This window comes from Thalia democratica, chromosome 1 (genome assembly GCF_965202585.1).
Source record: "Thalia democratica chromosome 1, ktThaDemo2.hap1.1, whole genome shotgun sequence".
Lineage (NCBI taxonomy): Eukaryota > Metazoa > Chordata > Thaliacea > Salpida > Salpidae > Thalia > Thalia democratica.
The window spans coordinates 78,248,905-78,273,030 of NC_139165.1; the positions used below are offsets into that span (position 1 = coordinate 78,248,905).

The window sequence follows — 24,126 nt, forward strand, 5'->3', positions numbered from 1 at the left end:
TAATATATAATACTATGTTGTTACTTTTAAAGTTGTGAAACCTTCAGGATTTTATTTTTACAATTTTATCGAAGCAAAAAATGAAAATTAAAGATAAAAGAATAAAAAAATAAAAATATTTTTTAATTATAAAGCAAAAAAATCCTTATTTTTGTTAAATAATAATTTCTAATCCTTTTCTATACAAAAAGCCTAAGTTTTAAACACATTTGTTTAATACATTTTCGTATATTATAAACTTTAATAGAATAGTTTTTTTTCACTTTTTTTTAAAAACAATGTTTTCAATTGTTATGTATTATATTGATTATTACCCCTCTATTCAAGCTAAAGTTAATTTTGAAAAGTTTAACTACTAAAACAAAATGAACTTTTTTTTAAGCAGTTTACAAAACATTAAATATCAGTTTTGAAAATCCCTATTTCATTACAACCATTGCAGCTAGATATTGATATATTAAAAACTTTCAGTATGCTTTTATAATCAATAGAAATTTAGTCTTGTAGGTAAACTTGATTTCAAAATTGTAGTAAAATTCAAACAGGCATTAAATAGATTTTATGTTTTTAGGATTAGAAACCTAAAAATTAAATATACAATCAAAATTATTTTTGTTAATTAATACTGAAAAGTATGTATTTAGTGAAATTCTTTTTTTAGTTCTTATTGTTTTACTTCAATATCGAAAATAAACTAATAGCAGTTCAAAAATTTTTAAGTAATCATTTTCTGAGATAAAATATTAAACTATTTCTTTAAGTAACTTGTTATACAATTAAATTGATTTATATCATTTTTTCAGGTCTGTAAGTTGTTTTAGCATGGATGTATTTGAAACCATTAGGTTTATAGAACTTTTAAAAACTGCAAGAGGCTTGCAGCATATGATGCTATTTCACTTTCGAAAATTAAAGAGAGCACAAAGAACACACAAATCTCTCTTTGTAGAAGATTATGAATTTCTTGTACGTTGCTTTTAGCTAAAGTAACCATTTTTCCAAATATTGTTTTAAGTTTTTTTCTTAATGTATTATGTAGTATTTATATAAAGTTTCGTTTAACAAAATGACTTTACTATTTTTATTTTTGGTTTTACATGAAAAAATTTCCGATATTAAGGTTAGAAAATTTGGAAATATCTATGCACACTTGGATGAATATCAATTCCAATATATCAGATGTCCGATTTCTAACTTAAGTGAAAACAGTCGAGATTTGTTTAAAGAAGAACTGGACTTAAAATTACATAGTTTGTCCAACTATATAAGTGATATACTTGGTAAGATAAAGTTTATAATTTTAAATTACTATCAATTAATTTTTTCACACAACATTGTTTTTTTTAACTAGTTGTTTAAACTAAATAATTTAATTAAAACTAACAGCTTTTTTTCAAATTCAAACTTATATTTATATTAAAAATTAAAGAAGAAGTCTAATTTTTAAATGGTAGCCTAAAAAAGTATATGTCTTAGTAGTTTAATAGAAAACGTATATTATTTTTGGTTGAAGCTTAATAAGCTTAAAAAAGCAATCAAAATCTTAAGCCATATTCTAGAACAAAAGCAACATTTTATATATTTACTAACAGAAAACTCACAGAATCTTTACATTCAGTATTTTTTACTACTTTCGATGTATCTCAAAAGCTTTTTGTAATAAGTGTCCAACTACTACTTGTATTTGTTTAATTTGTCTTTGAGTAACTTTTTTTCTGAAAAAATGTAGTCAGGTTTGAACACAATGAAAATGAAGACGAAGAAGTCGCTATTTTACTGTTGAAACAATGGATTGAAGACGTCTCAAAATTTATCAAATCTTTTAAAAGTTTTAGACGGATACTTTTTACTTCAATAAAATCGTAAGTTAGACTACTTTAAAAATAACTTAAAAAAATTTTAATAATTTTTCTTGTTTTATAAAGTAAAATAAACTTTGACAGCAAATAGCAGCCCTTTTTGGTTGTATAAGAACATTTTTTTATGTAAATTTTGTTAAGTTGACCTTTGTTAGCTATTAATTGGTTTTTAATAAACAAATTAAATAATAATGTTATTTCATATTTAACTAATTAGCTTGTTCTCTAAAGTTACTTTTTATTTGTGAGTATTTTATCTTATAAACGTTTTAAAACAACTTTGTCTTTTGAAAAAAATAAGTAATTTATGTGGGTTATTGTTTCTTGAAGTTAAACTTAATAAAGATTAAGCATAATAAATTTTTAATAACTTTCAGTGAAATAACTGAGGATAGTGATACTGATGAAGATGTGTATTTCTCTTGTGAAGAAAATAAGGTAAACATTTAAAAACATAAATTTTATATGTGTGAAATAATCCAGTAAAAGTTTAATATGAGTTTAATGTAGTTTTTATTATTTAAACTGAAAACTAGATTTAGATAAATTTTATAAACTTTACTGTCTTATAATTTAAGAAAAATACTAAACCAGACGCTGACTAGTAGTTAGTGATAAACACACAGTTTATTAAAAAACATTTAAATTAAATTTACAGCTTTTTTAAACAAAAAATTGGTATTTATTTTTTACTTTAGTCAAGGTAAAATACTTTTCTAAAATAAATTATGTATACCATGCCCCATATAGTTTTTAAAACATTAATAACAAAAAATGAGCATATGAAAGTTTTACCTACAAATCATTTACCAGTTTAAACTAGAAGATGAGGAAATTGTAGTTGGAGAAACAATGTCAGATGAAATAGCAAGAGTAAAACAAAAACTCGCTGATATTAAATGTAAACAAGCATTTATAAGCGAACGTGTGAGTTTATTGTATAAAGTGTATTAGCTTTTATTACAACATAGGTTATATAAAATAAAGTTTAAATATAAGTTAGTTTGAGTTGTAAAACTATAAAAGAACATTTAACTTCACACGTTATATAAAATAACACTTTTATAGAGTTTTAAATGAGTATTTATTACAAAGTTAACAGAGTATCACTACGAATTAACTAACTTTATATAACAAAACTGTATTTGTGTTAGCTATGAACTTTTATTTTTAATTTAAAATTTTTGAAGATTTATCGACAAAGTTCAGAAGTTCGTTATGTTCTTGATAAAATAGTTGAAACTACAAACAACACAAAGGTTAGAAATGAAAAATTAAGAGAGGTTTGTACAAATTTCTAAACTAATATTTACAAGCTTATTACAAAACTTAAATCAAAATAGAAATATCAAACTATACAAAAATACATTAAGATTTTTAAAGTAGTTTATACGCTTAAAAATTTTTTCTATACGTAGTTATATATAATTTTTTCAACAAATTTATTCTTAAGATTTATTCTCGTCCAAATCCTACATTTAAATTTCTAATTTTTAAATTAATACAAAATTGTAACAACTATAATTTCAATTAGTCGCTTACGCTACCTTGTCAAAACTTTTTTATAATTTTAACAGACCAATCGTGTTAAAAGAATATAATTTTATTATTTTTTTTTTATTTGCAGGAAATGAGGATAGGTGCGAATAATTTAGTATTTAAAACTATCAGTTTGCTGATGTGTAGTGGTTCCTTGTTGTTTTTACATTGGCTATTTTGAGTGAAAATTGTAGAAACGAGTAGATATGTTTATAAGTAGATAGTTTAGAACTTAATAGTGTTAAAATTACTAAATTTAAATTTTCGATTGGAAATTTTTAGAAAAAATTTTGCATGATTTGTGTAGTTTATAAATTTGTTAGCCCCGTTTTTTTGTATATGATTAGATATAAAATCAATTAATACTTATTTAAATCACTGAATAAATTAAATAATGATGTTAATATTCCTTGCATCCATTTTAGTATACGTCTAAATTGTAAAGTCCTATTATTGTGGCTTTTTTATTACTTAAAAAGCTTTTTTGTACGTCACTATTATCATTAAATTTGAAAGTTGTTATAAATAAACACAATAACTTTTGAAATTGTGATTTATGACTAAAAGATAGTTTTATTTCTGAATTTAGTTAATTAACAAATGTGTATGTCTACTTAAGTGCATACTAGAATGAAAAAGCTTAAACAACATAACATTGAAGGAAATATTCTGTTTTCACTAGGTTTATACATTTAAATTACATCGAATATAAAAAAAAATATTTTTCAACAAAACTCAATAAATTAGTTAAAATATTCTCTATTAACTTTGTCTTTGTTTTTAATTTTAAACTTTAAATAAAACACTGCGGCTGTTCTGTATTTCTTTTATAAAAGAACTCTAGCAAGAGTTTTCCAGTTTAGTAAGCGCTTAGCCTAATCAAAAATTTTCAACTGAAATATTTTTGTTTTTTTCTCCAGCAAAAATATTTCGTTATTTTTTATGAAATTTCTGGATCAATAACTTATTTTTGTCCAACAGATTAAAACGCACTTTATCAAGTCGACCTAACCAAAATTGTGTGAGTTTAAATAATGCATTTTGTTACAATATTTACAAATGAATATCGAGTATTTTCCAAAAGAATTTCGTTTGGTTTATATGTACACAGTTACAAATAAAACTCAGAAATTAAAAGAATTAGTTAAAGAGTAGTAACTAATGACTTTTTTACTACAAACACTATGAATTAATTAATTTAACGTGTTCTAGTAGTTTAAGAAAAAATTAAAAACATTTTTTTTATCTAGCAGTTATAAATTTAATCTTCATAAGAAACACTTATACCAGTTTTTGTACCAAGCAAATTGCGTTTTCTTTTTTGTACAGAAAAAATTTGAATTGTCAATGCGTATGTTAAAAACGTAAATATATATAAGAAAAGCATTTCTAGTATTTTGAATATTTTGCTTGGTTTTTGTTGTTCCATTTTATCAGTTTTAATCTTTGTATTAAAAAAATAGTAGAAAGTAAATCAGTGTTCTTTCAATTTATTATTAAAGTTAATGGTCGTTTAAGGTTAACTTTTTACCATTATATGTTTGGTTATAAAATAATTATAAAATTAAAAACAAAAATATTTTTGCGCCTTAGTACTGAAGTAAAACAATGTATAATAAAGATTAAAAAAACTAGAATTGTTTTTTATAAATACAACTAATGTATACTTGTGACAATAAAAGTACTTTTAAAAGACTTTTCAAATTAGATTATTCAACTATAAACTTGTCATCAGTTTGTAATAAACCATGATGCCTTTTTTTTAGAATTTTATAGATAATCTGTTAAATTTAATTATCACGCTTATTTTGCGGCAATCAGTAATCGCATTAAAGCTGTTACAAAATTTATGCTACCGCAAATGTAGTTGTATAAACTTTTGTGGTACTTTAAACAATTTTAAGACAAATATTGCATATCAATTAAACATCTAAATTAGTATTCAGTATCAATTTAATTTATAATTAATTTAATAAATAATTTACTTATGTATTATAAAGAAAACGTCTGCAAAAGACATTAAAAACGTACGTAAAACAGCTTAACTTACACATAAAGTTTTTACTTTAAAAAATACCAAATAATAGTGTATCAAAACTATAAAATTCTTGTCAATTCTAAATTTTTGTAGTTTTTTATTTAAGTTTACGAACGAGAAATTGTAAAGGTTGCATAAAAATTTAAATAACTTTAAAACATGATTTTCAATCAGCTATTTTGTTGTAGACAATTCTTTTTATAATTTATAGAAACACTTTGTATATATTTAAATAAGTTTTTTGAATCAAAATGCAGATAACTTCATAAAAAAAAGTAATTGGTGTTAATTAGTCTTATTTTTTAAGTATTTGGTTTTTGTAATACATTGTGTTTGTTTTCAGTATTATTTTTATAATTTAGTTTTACCATGAAATTTTAATTTGCCATTTTACGTAAACTTTTTTCAAATCACTTCAAAACTTAAATTAACTAAACTAAAATAAATATATATAAAATTAGCCTTAAAAGATAAATATTTCTTTGTTTTTTATACTTTTTTTAGAAGACAAATCATAGAAAAAAAACTTAAACATTGAATTAAGCAAACTATAAGTACTCTTAAAATTTTTTAACATAGTATATAAAAGTAAGTGCAAAAAAATAGTTCAATGTAAAGGCATCAAAAAATGAACTTAAGTTTAAATATAAAATAAAACCATTTGATTTTTGTATGAATACGAAAACTATAAGTTTATTATAAGAGTAAATTTTTCTAGAAAGCATTAAGATTTTTTTTAGATAACACAGTTTATTGTTATAACTCAGAAACTAGAGTTCGTTTGCAAAGTTTTTTAGTTTAAAATATAATTTTAATTTTCAACTGTATCGTAAGACTACATTGCGTAAGACTTGAATAATGTAATGAACAACAAACTTTTGTTTGTTTTCCAAACTGCCGTAATCCTGTTAGCAAAGTTATCATACACGTTTTATCATACCAATTCGATCATCAGACTACAAGCCTTCGGATCACAGACCTTTCAAGACTAAAGTTATTTGTTAGTCTACCGAAGGCTTGTGGTCTGATGATCGATTTGCAATGATCAAACTTATGTAAAGTTGTTTACCTATAAATTTGAATACAACTGCCTTCTTTTCAATACAACGTTCTGCCCTTAGGTTTTTTTTATTATGTTATATATATTGCAGGTGTTTTTATTTTTATACAATACGAAAAAAAAATAGACTTTAATAGTTTGGTAGACTTTGAGAAATATTTTTTTTTATTATTTTAAAATTATTTTATTTCTTTTATTCTTTACACTTTGTTGTTGTGAAACAAATTAAAAATAAAGTATTAAAAGCTTAAAAGCGTCAAAAATGTGAAAAATATACTTGGTTAGAAATTTAAAAGCTTTGTATTATTGCAGCTGTTTAATAAAACAACATGAAAATTTGTTTGATGTTTTGCAGTTTTGCACTGCTTCTGAAAGGTTAGTTTATTTATCAACTTTATAGTTTTAAAGTAAAAATTCACAAAATTTATTGAATTATTTCTTACAATAAATTACATAAATCCGTTACTAATTTTAAATTATACTTAGTCAATAATAGTTAAAATTATTTTTATTTGTGCATTTTTTGATTTTTAAGTTAGTAATGCTTGTAAAATAAATGACGATGTTAAACATGTAAAGTATGTTTAAAGTTGCTTAAATAATGTTGTCGAATTTTAACTTTAAGCTTATATAACGACCGCTTAACTACGATTGCAAGTTTTATAAAAGTTGATGAAATTTATTGACAGATAATGTTTTTATTTTCAAGCAGGAAATTTAAATATGTATTTATTGTTTGAATACTTACTTTCAGAAAAACAATATTGTTGTAATGACTAATTTTTATAGATAAAAAATGGCTAAGACTAAGGAATTTAAAAATAAATAAATCTAATCGGTGTAAGTAGTTAACTGTACGATCTGAAAATAATAATATAAACATAAATATAATATTACGTTGAGTATACGTTTTAACAACTTATTATTGGTATGGGCACTTTTCATTGTCCGTAAAATAACTACTTAAGCTACTTTAAAAAGTGAATTCATCGTGAACTGAATATATTTTAAAATAAGCCTACATTTCTGTTTTTAAGCTTCTGAATGTCTGAGTATCACTGGTGGTTTTAGTGCAGTGCAAGTAGCAGACGATTATATTCAAAAAATCGCTGATGAGGTGAAAAATAAATTATATTTTGCTAATTGAACTTTTAAACTTACTTATTGTCAAAAATATTTATTTTATTCTAATTTATAGTTTTGAGGTAGCTATATCCAAAGTATTATAAAGATCACAACATGTTTCCATTGAAAAATTCAATAGTTACGTATTTAACTTTTTCAAATATGTCTTTTAAAACAAAAAAAAATGAACATGCTGATAACTACATAAAAGTTTATTGATATTTATTCTATAAGGATAAAAAAAAATAAAATCATTTTTTGCAGTTTATTAGACACGTAACGGCTTATATTGTATGATTAATTTTAAACTTTTACTCAAGGTCAAGTGCAGAGTGCAAAAGAGGTACAAAGACAGGAAAATGTACAAAGCAATTGAATTTGAAGAACAAGTTGTTGCCGGTACTAACTACAGAATTAAAGTGATTTTTTCTTCTAGTTTAAATAAATTTTATAGATTATAACATTTTCGGTTTAAACTTTTAACTTACAACTTAAAAAACTTTTTACAGTTCTATAAGTATGTTTTGTATTATAGAGTAACTCTATGTCAAGCATGAATAAAATCTTAACGAAAATATCGATAAAAATTGTTCAAAATTTTAGTTGCAAGTAGACGATGATGAGTTTGTGACGATCAAAGTTTTCAAGCCGCTGATGGAAGGGCAAGCGAGGTTCATGGGTTTCATGGGGAGCAGAAATAATCCGCACAATCCGAAGAAAATGACCATTTGGATACCGAAACCACCGAAAATGGAGAAACTGTATAATATGTTTAACCCGTACGACAACTTTAGCGAGAATAAGAAGGCTAACAAGAAAGTCCAAATGATGTTAGAAGAGGTCAGAGTTTTTAAGTTTGTGTTAAAACTGCACATGCTATTAGTTTGATTAGTTAACTTAGTCGAAAGTAGATAAAGAGTTGCCACGTATAAGAGGTATAACAGATCTAAGTATTAGCGCTATAAATTTTAAATATCTTAGCATAAAAAAACATATCTTTTTTTATTATTTCATCATAAAGTTTTATAAAAAAATAATGCTTTATTAATTTTAGCATTAGATATAGAATAAATTTTTAATTATAAATAACTATCAACAAACATAAGTAAGAAAATCGTAATCTTTGGAATAATAAGTTGTTTTTATAAGTTAAATTTTGTACTAAAAGACTATTTTAAACTAGATAATAATTTAAATACAGTTCAAAGATGAAATTTTCAAAGATTTAGATTTGCATGAAAGTTATAAAGGTCATGTATTTGAAGCAGATGAATATCGAACACAGAAAGCCGAAAACGGAATTTTTTATGAAATAAGCGTTAGTGAGATTAGTTTTGAACAAAAAGATTAATTCCTTTATACGTAATATAAAAACAAGTAAAGAAAAATAAACAATATAATGAAAATAAAAAAAAACTTAATTTGTATATAACAAAAAAAGCAATTCAGATATATGCATGTATTTGTTCAATGGAGTAATTTTCTTAATATTTTCCAGCTTGAAACTACAATTTTTACTGAACCGATAATATTAACTTAAATAACTAATGCTAAGGTAAAACTTTTTTAAACTACGAAATTTATTAGATAGAAAAATTAAAAACTTATAAAGTTCTAAAACAAATAACAAATAAATAAAACAGTTTTGGGAAAACAGCTACGATTACAGCAAAGCTCTTATATTCAAAGGCAAGGGCGGAAAGTTAGAATTCAGAAGTGCTTACGGCTATGTCTCAATTTAACGTCAACATATTAAGAATGTTTTTCAATGCGCTTAAACTTTAATCGTTTTGATCTGCAGTACACTATTTTGATTAAAATTCCCATGAACTTAAAATAAAGTGTTAGTTTTTTAAACAAAATATTACAAATTAAGTGAACTGCACTTGCTAATTAATGTACACGTTTAAATTTATCAATATAATTTGCAATCCAAAAATAACTCGTTTTATAACGTTTATTTTATTGTTTTAATATAATTTTTTGTTAGTACTATTATTCTTCTTTCGCATTAAAACCTAGTTATAACACTTAAAAGGTTAATATTGTGAAATATATTAAAAATTAGGTATCTTTGTGCTTAAAATATAACCTTCATTTAGCAGTTTTACATATTTCAAATTTTTAAAAGCTTTTAAAATATGTTTTTACTAAAAAAAAAAAATTAAAATGAAAAATAATAAAACCCAAAAAACGATTTACTTTTTTTTGTAATCGTGTACAGTATGTTAATTTTTTGAGCTATATTTTAGCTACGTTCTTATAAAAGTATTTAAATGTTAGAAAATTTAAACTTTTTATATAAATATTTAAGAACATTTGTATTTAAGAATAAAAATAATTTTATAACATAAATTAAAACAAGTTTTTGCTTGAGTTTCAGATTATAATAAAACAAGTCAAACAAATTTTAAACTTTTTGATGTACAATAGTATAATTTAAAAACTTAAATTTTAAAATTATTGAGGAGCTATCTAAAAATTACATTATAACTTAAGTACATCAAAAAATAAAGTGTCAAACTTTTTGTTTTAAATTGCAAAGTTTACAATTAGGATTTTTGTAGAAAATACAAATTATCAATCAAGTTTAGATTTTAATGAACCATTGTAATGAGTGATTGCAAAAAATGTCTCTGTAAAATATTATTAGTATTTAATAAATCAAACTAATATCAAAATGTTTTTTACAAATTGAGGCAGTTACTAAATCACACTACTGAACGGATTATCAAAATTAAATTTTAATATATTTTTTTGATAAATAAACAAACTACGCAAAAATTAATAAAAAATATTGTTATATTTAGAACTGTCTGATTTTAAAATAAATATTTTTTAGTAATGGATCTTTAGCTTGAATTTATTCTTTATTAAATCTGTTTTAACCATGTTAAAAACCAAACTTATTTACTTTGACTATAGAGTTGTTTTGCAGAAAACTGTTTGTAATAAATGTGTATGATTTTTATATATTTTTGAAAAGTTGTAAGTGTATTTAAAACAGTTTTTAAATTTTTTTAACTAGTCAAAACTAAGCAATTTAATTAAAAAATATACAAAACTATAATCAAACATCTTAAAACTAAAATATTCAACTATGAAATTTTTAAATTAAAAAAGTAAATGTAATTACATAGTTTGATAAACTCTCATTAATTTAAATAAACAACTTTAAGTAAGCCTAAAAATGACTACCATTTGAGTTATTGTAAGTTTGCCGATTTTGTTCAATAAACCTCCACCGTATAACTGTATATAATTTTTTCAAAAAATATACATTCAAGTTATCTACACAATTATTATAGCAAAAAATCGTCGAGTTTATGAAGAAACGTAATAAGTTACAAACTCTTTGAATAAGTTCCAATGCGTAATCAAGATATTTCATTAAGAAAATGATGTTTTGTGTTATTTTTATTAATAAAATATCTTTTGTGTGATATTTCTGAATTGTTGTGTAGAAAGAAATTGTTATTCCTTAATAAAACATAAATTTTGTGCAAATTGTGTGAACTTTTAACTACTGCAGTTGATTTTAATATATTAAAAAGTAAACAAATAAATTAATATGTTTAGTACTCTTTTTAATATAAAAACCGAGTTTGGTGCGATAACAGCTGGCTTTTATATGATAAAAAACTTAGCATTGTTTAAAAGATGCAATTAGCAAGTATGAATTCAAAATATTTAAAAAAAATATATAGCTGCATTTAAAACTTTAAAATTAGTTTGACGGATTTTTCAAAGTTTGAACTTTTATTTAATTTCAATAAACCATAAAACCAAATCTTTAAATTATTACTGTAATTTATAACTTGTTTATATGTTATGTAAAAAACTGTAAACTTATTAACTCGTTCAAATGTTGCGTTACAGCGTTTATATGCATATATTACATTTTAAAATTGATAGTGAAGATGTTTACCATAAGGGTTTAATTATGTTGAGCATTAAACTATTTTAAACTTATTTATTGACTAAAACTAAATATGTACTGTTTTATAAATTAAAATTGTCATTAAAATTGAAAAATTATAAAAATTAACATAGTAATTTATGATATTATGGTATATAGTTTTATAAAATTATTTTATTTTTAAACATAGATAACTATAAAATACAAAATTCTTCTTCAGTGCATTCTAAACTTAAAAACCCTTGAACAGTAAATAAAGTATTCTGTTCACAAATTAACAAGTATATTTTACAATGAGTATAAAAGACTTCTAAAAGTTTTTAACCAAAATCTTCTGTCTAATTGCAAAGAATCTCTACTAACATTGTTTTATTCTTTTTTAAACTGTAAAATGAGCTAAAAGCTCTTTGTTGATATATAAACAACCTGGTTTACTAGTTAAACATTGGGGTTTTAAATAAAACATTGCAACTTAACATTGGGGGCCGCGATCAAATTTTTCTAGAAACATTGGCCCGTTACATATAAAATGCAGTAAAAATGCTTTAATTATCTAAAAATCAACTATTTTATATAGTAACTTTCAACACTAAAAAGTTTATTTTTTAAATGTTTTCTTTGTTATTATAAAAATAGTTAAGTTTAGCATCCAATAGACTAGCAGGGCTTAAACATGAAAAAAAATCTTTATAATAATTTATTATTTAAAGTAAACTGTTTAAATAATTGTATATACTTTATTTTATATATTAAGAAAATCTAATTTAATATTTTTTATAACATCAACAGATCTTTTTCGCAATACAGTTAAAAAATTCATGTGAGGAAATTGTAAAACTTAAAAAGGTTTTTTTTTTTTATATCTTTATTGTACAATATAGTAATACTTTAGTTAAAGTGTTTAATGATTTTGTAAATATTATAATTTGAATTATAAATTCGTTACATACCAGGTTTTAACCTTATACTTAGAAAGAGTAATGACCAAATAATTGTACTAGAACTTAAGTTTATCACAAATTATGTTCATTTCACTTACAATACTATACAAATATTTCTGTGTAGATTTTGCATACATAGCATATCACTCTTTATTGTAGTAGCAACATATCAATTATTTCAAAAACCTTCAATTGTTTTACTATATATTTATGAGGTAATTTGAGTTCTAAAAAAAAAACTTAAATCAAATAATATTTTGAAAACTCTGATTATATAAAATAATAAAAATATTAAAATTTTATTACTAATTGTATAGTGCTTACGACTTAACAAAAGCAAACTAACTAAACGCTTAATTCTTATATCTTACTTTGTTTAGTGATATATCAAAACTTATAATAACTTTAAGAAGTTCGTACGCTTAAATCAAAAGAAAAAAACTTCATCGATTCCAGTAAAATTAAGCAAAAGCTAATAAAAATCTAAGTATTTAAAAAACGATAATCAAAACAGTCTCAGAAGGTACAAAAATAGTTTATTAACTTTTTTTGATAAAAAACATAAATAAGACAATTCTTTATCAGTTTTATAGTTTATCAGTAATTTAAGCTTATCATTTAAATTTAAAACACAGTGTTAATGCTTATGTTACTGATGTAAATGTACGGAAATAAAACATATCAAACAAACTGTCTATTTTAAACAGTTGTCGTTATTACATCTAAAGAGTTTAATTCCTTAGGGTAATTTCAAACAAAAACATATTCATGATATAAATTAGTTTTCTCATCTTAGTTAATGTTTTATAATAACTTTTGAGTAAATATATACCCGCTAAAAAATAAATAAAAACTAATTACTAAAAAGTAAAAAAAAGTAAACAGTTTTTGATAAAACAAAAGTAAAATAATAGCTTATATATATAAAACTATTTAATAAGAAAAAAAATTTAAATTTGTTTTTATAAAGTATGATTACTGTATAGTTTTAGCATAAAACGATATCAAATAAACATTTTAATAATATTATTCATCTTTAAAACTTTTCATTAGATTTGCTAAAAACCACAAACCAATTTTTACTAGAACATTGTAAAATATTTGTTGAATTTAACTGTTTCGCTTGTTTCACAGAAACCCGTAACCTTATTAAAAAGATTATAAAGTATGAGCTGCCGCTAAAGTAAATATATAAACTTTTGTGATACTTTTACACAATTTTAAGACAATGATTGCATAGTGATGTGACATATTAATTTGTATTATTTAATAGTTTCGTTTATAATAGTTCACTTATGTAATATAAAGAGAATTTTTTGCGAAAGACATTATAAACATATTTTAAAAAAGCTTAATTTACGGATAGAGTTTTGTACTTAAAAAATAGTAAATATTATTAATTTCAAAACTTGAAAAACTCTTGTTATTTTTAAATTTTTTCAAATTGTTTATTTGATTTTTTTAAAGAGATGGTAAAAAATATATCGAAAATCCGCTTTTCTTAAAACATACTTTTTATTTTTATAGTTAATTAGTAATTATCAAATCTTATGTTTGTTTCAAGTCATGTTTACTCAAATTTTTTTTTAATTTTTTACTTTAGTAAACTTTATTTAAACCATTTTAAGTTAAACATAATCAAATTAAAATAACTATATTTAAAAAAAGGCATTATACCATAAGCATTAAATGTTGTTTCTCAGTATTTTTATCAAAAAAAATAAGTTACAGAAGGACATTTTAAATATTAAACTATAAAAATTGTATGTATAATATACACATATAATAAAAGCTTATTAACCTAGTAATATAAAAGTAGTAACAAAAATATTTTTAACGTAAAGACATAAAGAATTTAACTTTAAAACGTTTATACTTTTAAACGCTAATGTAAAATAATTTTTTTTTTTTATCATAACAAAAAATATTTTTTTTAAGAAATAGAATTTTTATAAAAAAAATATTAGTTTGTTTTTTAAACTTCAACAAAATAGCTTTAAAAATAAAGCCTTGCTTAACTTAAAAGATTAAATTAACTTAGATTAACCGTAAAACTTTATTGCGTAAAATTCATTATGCTGAATACACGAGTTTGTTTGTTTTGCTAACCGCCGTTATTCTATCAGGTATAACCTTTAAAACCCTTACATAAAGGTTTGATCATACCATTTCGATTATCAGACCACAAGCCTTTGGTAGACTAAATAATGAAGTCAATAATTTGTCTACTGAAGACTTGTGGTCTGATAAAATGTTTTGTAATCCTTATGTAAAATCAGTTACCTACAAATTTACATACAATTGCTTTTTTTCTCATTACAACGATCTGCCCTTAGGATTTTTATTAAAAAAATATATATTGCAGCTGTTTTAATTTCTATACAATACAAACAAAAAATAGACTTTAATTGTATGGAAAACTTTTATTTTTCTTCGTTGTTTAAAAAAAGCTTTTCTCTTTAATTCTTTACAATTATAAGTTGTAAAACAAATTTAAATAAATTATTAAAAACTAAAAGATTTAAAAATGCAGATAAAAATTTTCGAGCAAGAAATTTTAAAACTTTATTTTATTGCAGCTGTTTAAAAAAACAACATGAAAATTTGTTTAATGTTTTGCAGTTTTGCACTGCTTCTAAAAGGTTAGTTAACTTATTAACTTATTAGCTCTTAAGTAATAATTCAGAGAATCTATTTAATCTTTTCTTAAAAATTTGTACAAACAAGTAACAAAATTCAATTTATATTTTTTTAATAACATTTTAAACTTTATATAAAAAAGCACTTTTTCACTTTTAGACTACTACTTGTAAAACAAATTATGCTGTTTAATATATATAAAAAATTTAAACTTCTGCTTATTTGATGTGGGCGAAATAAATTCAATAAACGATTAGCTACGAATGCAAGTTTTATAACAGTTAATGAAATTCGTCTAAAATCAAGTTTTTAACTTTTAATTAAGTAAGTAAAACATGTTTAGTTTGTCTGATTATTTTCTTTTAGAGAAAAGATATTATCGTAATTTATCTTACTTTTTTTATAAATAAACGACCAAATAAAAATAAGATTTAAAAAAAGCTAGTCAAAACTGACGTAAGTAGTTAAATGTATATTACTTACGTTTAAGCATTCTTAAGAATAAACAAAAGTAAGAATATAAAGTTACGTTGAGTATACTTTTTAACAAAATGTTATTTGTACGCATTTAGTTATTGCCTTTAAAATAACCACTTAAGCTATCTAAAAAATTAAACTCACACAAGAACTGAATGTATTTAAAATTAAACCTGCATTTATGTTTTTAAGCTTCTGAGTGTCTGAGTATCACTGGCGGCTTTAGTGAAGTGAAAGCAGCAAACGAATATATTCAAACAATTGCTGATGAGGTTGTAAAAATATATAATAAATTGCTAATAAAACTTATAAACTTACTTATTGTGAATCTGAGAATACATCGGAGCTATTTGTTTTTTCCTAATTTAAATTTTCGAGGTAGCTAGAAACTATAAAACGAGAAAATATTTTTAAAAATTTTCACAATTAGTAAAAGGTTGCATCGAAAAGTTTAGGCATAGTAATTTTTAAACTTGATAAAAAGTTTCCTCTATAACACAGAAACTAGTGAACATACAAAGTACACAAAAAAGTTATTGATTTTAAGTTTACTTTCTATAAAGATGTAAAAAATTTTAATTACCTACGGTTTTTTTACTTTTTTTTAGAAATTTAACACCTTAGATTCTTTAAACTAGTTTTGAAAAACAGTTATTTTTATCTAATTTTTACTCAAGGTCAAATCCAGAGTGCAAAAGAGGTATAAAGGCAGGACAATGTACAAAGCAATTGAATTTGAAGAACAAGTTGTTGCCGGTACTAACTACAGAATTAAAGTGATTTTTTTTCTAATTAAAATCAGTTTTATGGTTTATTACAATTTTGAATTAAACTATAACTTACAACTTGAAAAAAACTTCTCCTGTTTTAATTCACTTCGTAATTCAAAGCAACTTTTTTTTCGTGTTTTTTTGTCGAGTTTGACGGTTTAGAATTTAAGTAATACTTTCACTAAACAAAAACCACTTTCAACAGCTCATAAAACGTTTTACTGTTTTTAAGCTACGTTATTTAGAAACTTATTTTATTTAAAAATGTTCATTAAAAAGCTAATAACAAAAAAAAAATTAATTTTAGCTGCAAGTTGACGACGATGAGTTTGTGACGATCAAAGTTTTCAAGCCACTGATGGAAGAGCAAGCAAAGTTCACTGGTTTCATGAGGAGTAGAAATTTGCCATTTTTCAAAGAAAGCATGTTTTTCAATCCAAACAATTTCGGTGTAGTTAAGACGCCCAATAAGAAAGTCCAAAACATGTTGGACCAGGTGATGGTTTTTAAATTTGTAACTAAACTTACAAATACTCTATATTTAACAGTTTTATTTCTGCAAAATAGGTAAATACTTGTCACATTAGAATTATAAACAGTTTTATTTGACAAGTGTAAGTTTTTGTGCTATAAAAATTCAAAAAAAACTTTAGTATTAAAAACATAATCCTTTTTATTCCATCTTAAAACTTAAACACTTTGATTTGGAGAAATAGTTTTAGTAGTTTTTGCAAAAAACCTTGATAACATTGCATTTTTGTTTTAAGAAAGGAAAATAATAGACTTAATACTTTTTATTATCTTAGAGTTATCAGAAAATATTAAACTACATGTAAATGTCCACGAACATAAAAATAAGTTGGTAACCTTTTAAAAGATAAACTATTTTTATACGTTAAGGCTTGTACTGCTAAATTATATTATAATAAAATGATAATCTCAATACAGTTCAAAGATAAAATTAAGCAACATTTGGGATATGAAATTTATGAAAGAATTGCATTTGAAGCACATGAATATCGAACACAGAAAGCCGAAAAAGGAATGTTCTTTGAAATAGGAGTTAGTACGATAAACATTTAAATATACAAAAAATATTTTTTGCTAAATTTATTTAATATTTAATACAACATATAAAAGGGGTAAAAAGTATCAAAAATCTAAATAAAAATAACTTTTAATCGTTTCAAATCAAATGCAGTTTAATTTTAAGTATTTAAGTATAAAATATAGATTTTTTTTTAAGTTTACAAGTATTAAATTTAGATATTTACCCAACTTATAATACTAACTTTAACAAATATAGCTAAAGTAAAAACTTGTTACACTACAACAATTTAATTTAAATATTTAAACTTATAAATTTCTTATACACAAAATTAAACAAAAAAACAGTTTGCGGAAGGTGAATATGATTACAGCCACGCCCTCATGTTCAGAGGCAGGGACGGAAAGTTAGAACTCAGAGATGTTTATGGCTATTTGTCAATTTAACTTCATAATATTATAGTTTAATTCAATTGCACTAAAACTTTAAACGTTTAAACATGCTATAAAATTGTTTTCAATCAACTTATTATAAACTTTAATTAAAGTGTCTGTTTTGTTTATAAAATAATCGCATACAAACTTTAATAAAACGGAAGGATTACTTATAGTTTTTTAACATTGAGACTTTAGTATTTTAGAAATACAAACTCACGTTGTAACAAGCTTTGAATAATTTTTTTAAAAGGATAAATAAACAAACAGCGGTTCAACAATAGTTTTGTGAACTCTGTTTAATAAAAGTACCTTATTTTATAACTTTACAGATAAACTAATTAACTTAACTTTAACTATTTAAAAGTTAAATAATTTAATCACCACAACGTCTTGATCATTTAATTTATTTGAGAAAATAGGTTATTTAGAACCAACAAGCTTATTTTTTTGCTCTTAAACATCATTATTCTTCAGAAAGCTTGTATACTCTTAGATTCTTTATTTTCATAAAAAAAAAACTTTAACTGTATTACATAAACAGTTTTTATTTTACATATCTTAATATACTTCTAAAATCAAAAAAAGTGTTTTAAGATGTTTGGTTTGTTGTTGTAAAACAACTTAACTAAAAAACGTGTAAATATAACCACATTTTAGTAAATAAAACATTTAACTGCTCTAAGTAGTAAAGTATGTTTTGAATTTATTATCTTTGTAGTAAAAATTTTTTCTACTTTTTTAACTTTTACCTTTGTAAACTTTGAATTTTTTAGTTACTTTCTAATTAGAAATTTAGTTTGTATGAAAAAATAATAATTTGAAAAATATATTTAAACCAAAATTTTTTTGTTTTTTAATTTTTTTATGTTTTTGCGTTTGCTATATGTAAGACTTTGGACATAGGCTTTAGTTTGACAACTAAGTTTTAAAAATACGGAAATGTCACAATCTAAAACCTCTCCTTGGAATTGTTAAACAAATTTAGCTTTTAAAGGGAATAAATTTTTAATCAGTTATCTTATATGATGTAGAATTTTATTTTAAGGTTCTGTTAGTAGGTTGTAATGAAACAAAGCTATATAAAGTCTTCAAGTATCACGTTATATAAAAAAATACCGATGAAACTTTAAATTGTAATTAATTTTTTAAATAAATCCGTAACTGTCTTAGAGCATTTTTTAATATTTTCTACGGTATTTTTTTTGTAAGTTTCTTTAAAATGGTAGCATTATTTTTTAATTAAAAAAATAGTTTATTGCTTTAATATGTTGTTTTGATTTATAATATATTAATTTTAAATTAACTTCAGGATTTATTTTTTATTTAACATATTTAAAAAATACACGTAACTAATGTTAAAGTTTTAAAAATTTTAACAATCTTAAAGATTCTTTGTCAGAACGATTTTTTTACTATACTACTTTAAACAAAAATTTCACTTATCTAAGATTAAAAGCAATTACGCTTGTAATACATTTAAGTTGTGATTTACATGTTTAAAAAATATATTGTTGAATTTTAATTACATATGGTTCTAGATAATGTTTTTTTTCATATTGGGATTAGAATAAATGTATTAAAACTTTATTATCTGAAAAATTTTATTCAAAATCTTAGGCTTAAAAAAAAAGTTTAAGTAATAGCTGTCATTTGAAACTCTGAAAGTTGTTTAACGAATCTTTTAATCTTAAAATTTTTCTTTATATCAAATAAGTCGTAAAACCAAACCTTTAAATGAATACTGTATTTTATAATTTGTTTTTTATTTGTTATGCAAAAAACCGTAAAAGTTGTGCTACCGCTTATATGAACACATTAAAAATAATATTCACTTTATAAGATGTACAAGGATTTATATCTATTAAAGCGTCAAGTTTTTTTTTATTTTACTTGATTAATTACTCTCATACTTTAGAAATTTAAAATTTTATTGTATTATATTTGCTTAACAGTTTAATAAATAAAATTAATTTCAACTCATTTTGAAAGTTGTTTTTTAGTCCTTTTTTGTCACTCTTCTACTTAAACTTAAAATATTTTTGACATAATAAAACTGTTTTTGTTTAGATAGGTTGTTGTTGTATTAGTAATTTCATCTAAGTGTTCTTTACTCAAATCTAAAACGTTATTATCACACTCTAGTATTTTTTGTTCCATTATATATAATATAAAAATAACTATTGAGAAACTAACATTTGATCAGTAAATCTTTTAAATTATAGATTTAATAGATTACATTAGTAAAATTTAGAATAAAATTTATAACTTGATCAAATAATCAATATAATCCGTGAATGTAATTTATTTTTCTTTAAACTATTGTACTTTTACCATTATAATTTTTTTAAGATGAATTTGGTATTACTATTAATAATATAATAATAGTAAGGTATGTTACCAATAAAAATAAACTTATTTTATTTTCGATTAAGAAAGAATTCAATAGTTTTGTATAAAAAGTCATAATTGTCTTATAATGTGTTTGTTTACTTGAATTACTTTAAATAGTGCTTATACTTAAGTTAAAAGAAAAATTCTTTAAAAATGGTTATCCAAAGAAATTTGTTGATGACATAATTAAAAGGTCTCTTAATATTAATAAAGACTGCACTAAACAAAACTAAGTAACTCAGACTTCAAAAATGTTGTAAAGGTACCTTATATTGGAAAACCTAGTATCGAGTATAAAAAGAAACTAGAAAAGCTTCTAAACAATCACATCGAAGAATTCAAAGTAATTTTTACCACAACAAAAGAAAGCAATTACTTCAGTAATAAAGATAAGACACCCCATGAATTAAAATCAAACGTGGTCTATGAGTATAAATGCTCTTATGATAAGAGTATACAATATATTGGATTCACTTCACGACCATTAGTAGAAAGAATTAAAGAACATTTAAAAGGCAAAACATCGGTATCGGACCATATTAGCAATTGTAATGTTTGTAAAAATGAAAAAATAACTGTTAACAATTTTGGAATTTTGAAAGAATGTAGAAATAAATTTGAGACCCTGATAAGTGAAGCTCTACTAATTAAACGCTATAATCCAATTTTAAATAAACAATTAATTAAACCGGGTATTACCCATACATTAAGAATTTTTGATTATACTTAAGTATTCAAGAATATAAATTATTAAATAAACGGTTTGAGAAAAAATAAACAAATTTTAAAAATTGTTTGATACTTTGTGTTTTGTTTTTAACGAAGTTAAGATTAATAATTCTACATATAAGCAGCTTAATTTTATAGTTATTAGACCTTTTTTAAGCTATTAGATTAATAGTAACCAATTTACTTTAATCTAGACTTTATAAAAGTAACCACTTAGCTTTTTATGATAATTTTTATATGCAAAAAAAAATTATGTATAAACATTTTAAATGCATTAGTGTAAAAACTTGCCATATATATTTTAAAATATTTTTAAAGTTGTAAAAGTTAATGTACCAGTGATTGGTTTTTATTAAAATCATCTTTTTTTTTTCAAAATTGTTCAGATTCGTTTCTTTTTAAAACTTATAGTAATAATCAAATCTATAATTTTACAAGTATAATTATATTTTAATTGGATTAATTTATCTTAAAGTTTATCAAAAGTTTTGCATAAACCATAAAACCATATTTAGTAGGTTTTGTAAATTATGAATCATTTTTTTTGTTTTGTAAAACGCAGTATTCGTATTAAAAAAGTCTTTTAAATATCATACTACCGGGAATAATAATTAGCTTCTGCTAATTTATTTTTGGTGTGTGTTTCGATAATTAAAAATCGTTTACACTTAAACCGTGAAACAATGTTACGTACGGTTTTTATTAAAGTTGTGTAATATTTTTTTGTTTATAACAAACTAAATCGTATTAAAACCATTGCTGAAGTTACTACTGATAATTTAAACTTATTAGCTTCAAAAAAAAAACAAAGTTCTACCCTAAGCACTTTTTATAAACATAAGATTTTTTAGATTTAGTTGAACAGAAAACATAAGTTATTATAAAAAGATATTGTTAAGTTAAAGTTTTAAAATAGCTAAAATTTTAAAAATCCTTTGTATACAAATTTTCAATTAAGATTTGAAATTGTTTAACAAACTAAAGTATTTTTTAAACTATATGATATACAATAAAACATCTTAAAAACTTAAATATAGAACTAATTGAAGAGCTATTACAAAAATTACCATTTAATTAAGTACATCAACAAATGAAGTCTAAAACTTTATTAATTAAAATCGAAAATTTTACAATTAGGAATTTTATAGATAAAACAAATTACCAATAAAGTTTTAATTTTCATAAACCATTGTAATAAATGAATCCAAGATTTTCTTTTGTAAGATATTATTTATTTTTTAAAGATCAAGCTATTTTTTTGATTTGACAGTTACTAAGTTTCGACGCTAAACGGATTATCGAACTGCTATAATAATTATTTTGTAAATTTTTTTTATTTCATAAAAACATAAACTACACAAAACTTAAAAAACATACACTAATGAACTTTTTAACTTGTAATAGATACTTTTCAGTATATGAATCTTTAGTTTGAATTTATTTCTTCATTAAATCTGTTTTAACCATGTTAATAATTACACTAATTTACTTTAAATGTAGAATCGTATTGTATAGAACTGTTTGTTATAAATGTATGTAATTTCACTTCGCTTAAAAATGTTGTAATTGTATTTATAACAGTTTCCTAGATTCTTTTTAAACGAGTCAAAACTAAGCAATCTGCTGTACAAAATAAAAAAAAATATAACTAAACATCTTAAAACTAAAAATTTCAATATTGAAACTCTTATATTTTAAAATCAATTTAGAAACATAATTTGATAAATTCTCGTAAAAGAAAATACAAAATTTAAACAAACCTAAAATTAATTATTGTTAATTATCATTTTAAATTATTGAAGGTTTAAAGAGTTCACTCAGTAAGACCAACGTATTGCTCAATAAAATATTTCAAAAATAAAATATTTAAGTCACCCAACTTAAACATAACTAAATGTAAGCACATTAAAATACTTATTTAAATATAATTCATTATGTTTATAACAAACAAATCGTAGTCGTTATGCTGAAAACATACAAATTCAAAAAGTATTTAAATAAGTTTCAATGCGTAGTCAATATATTTAGTAAGAAAATATTGTTTTATGTTATTTTCAAGAGGAAAATACTTTTTCTGTGATAGGTCTGAGTTTTTGTGTACGAAAAGTTTATTATTTCTTACTATAACATACAATTTGTGCAAATTGTGTAAACTTTTAAGTTTAACTACTGTGCAGTTGTAAAGTTGACTTTGAAATATTAATAAGTAAGCAATTATATTGATAAGTTAGTAGTTTTTCTCAAAATAAAAACTTAGTTTAGCACGATAAAAGCTATTTAATATGTGATAAAAAAATAATTGTCGTTTAAAAGAACAATTAGCAAAAATTTTATCCAAGTTATTTACAATTACAATAAAGTTTACAAAACAGCTGCAGTTAAAACTCTAAGAACAATTTAATGGTTTTTTCAGTGTTTTTGACTTTTATGTAATTTCAATAAACCGTAAAACCAAATCTTTAAATGAGTACTGTATTTATATTTAGTTTATATGTTATGCAAGAAATCGTAATAGTATTAACTAATTGTATTTAATTTATCAAAAATTATCTTCACTTCACTTACGGTACTATACAAATTATTAAGTGAAACGTTTGCATACATAGCTTGTCATTCTTTATTATAGTAGCAATACATCAATTGTTTCAAAAACCTTTAATTTTTTACTATATATTGATGAGGTAATTTGAGTTCTAAATAAAAAAAATAAATTAAATAATATTATGAAAATACTGATTACATAAACTATTGAAAATATAAAACATTTATTTAGTGCTTACTTCTTTACAAAAACAAACTAACTAAATCTGTTAACTCTTATATTTTACTTATATTAATACTTATAATAACTAAAACAAGTTTTTATGCTTAAATCAACTAAAAACTTCAACAAATCGATTCCAGTAAAATTAAGCAAAAGCTGATAAAAATTTAAGTATTTAAAAAACGATAATCAAAACAGGCACAGAAAGTTATAAAATAGTTTGTTAACTTTCTTCGGTAATAAAACATATATGAGACAATTCTTTATCAGTTTTATAGTTTATCAGTAATTTAAGCTTATCTTTTAAATAGTAAAACACAGTGTTAATGCTTATGTTAGTAATGTAAATATACAAAAGTAAAACATATTAAAGAAACTGTATATATTAA

The 24,126-nt window shown here is 22.4% G+C and overlaps 2 protein-coding genes across 2 annotated transcripts; both read left to right on the forward strand.

Annotated features, from left to right (window-relative positions):
- Nucleotides 1-6,806: 6,806 nt before the first annotated feature.
- Nucleotides 6,807-9,789, forward strand: LOC145845258 (uncharacterized). The gene is made up of 6 exons (XM_082952686.1): nt 6,807-6,871; nt 7,534-7,613; nt 7,942-8,040; nt 8,225-8,461; nt 8,823-8,939; nt 9,265-9,789. The coding sequence occupies exons 1-6, from the start codon at nt 6,826-6,828 to the stop codon at nt 9,361-9,363; spliced, it is 678 nt and encodes a 225-aa protein (XP_082808812.1). The 5' UTR covers nt 6,807-6,825; the 3' UTR covers nt 9,364-9,789.
- Nucleotides 9,790-15,058: 5,269 nt separating this feature from the next.
- LOC145848190 (uncharacterized) lies at nt 15,059-18,004 on the forward strand. The gene is made up of 6 exons (XM_082953839.1): nt 15,059-15,123; nt 15,791-15,870; nt 16,276-16,374; nt 16,676-16,864; nt 17,317-17,430; nt 17,764-18,004. Exons 1-6 carry the CDS (start codon nt 15,078-15,080, stop codon nt 17,860-17,862), a joined length of 627 nt encoding a protein of 208 aa, XP_082809965.1. The 5' UTR covers nt 15,059-15,077; the 3' UTR covers nt 17,863-18,004.
- Nucleotides 18,005-24,126: the final 6,122 nt, after the last annotated feature.

Excerpts from the sequence above, each read along its gene's own strand:
- LOC145845258 (XM_082952686.1), top strand. The coding sequence starts at position 6,826 with ATGAAAATTTGTTTGATGTTTTGCAGTTTTGCACTGCTTCTGAAAG. Across the intron at positions 8,041-8,224 it reads GTACTAACTACAGAATTAAA|TTGCAAGTAGACGATGATGA; the intron begins GTGATTTTTTCT and ends TCAAAATTTTAG. Across the intron at positions 8,462-8,822 it reads TCCAAATGATGTTAGAAGAG|TTCAAAGATGAAATTTTCAA; the intron begins GTCAGAGTTTTT and ends ATTTAAATACAG.
- LOC145848190 (XM_082953839.1), top strand. The coding sequence starts at position 15,078 with ATGAAAATTTGTTTAATGTTTTGCAGTTTTGCACTGCTTCTAAAAG. Across the intron at positions 15,124-15,790 it reads TTTTGCACTGCTTCTAAAAG|CTTCTGAGTGTCTGAGTATC; the intron begins GTTAGTTAACTT and ends TATGTTTTTAAG. Across the intron at positions 16,865-17,316 it reads TCCAAAACATGTTGGACCAG|TTCAAAGATAAAATTAAGCA; the intron begins GTGATGGTTTTT and ends ATCTCAATACAG.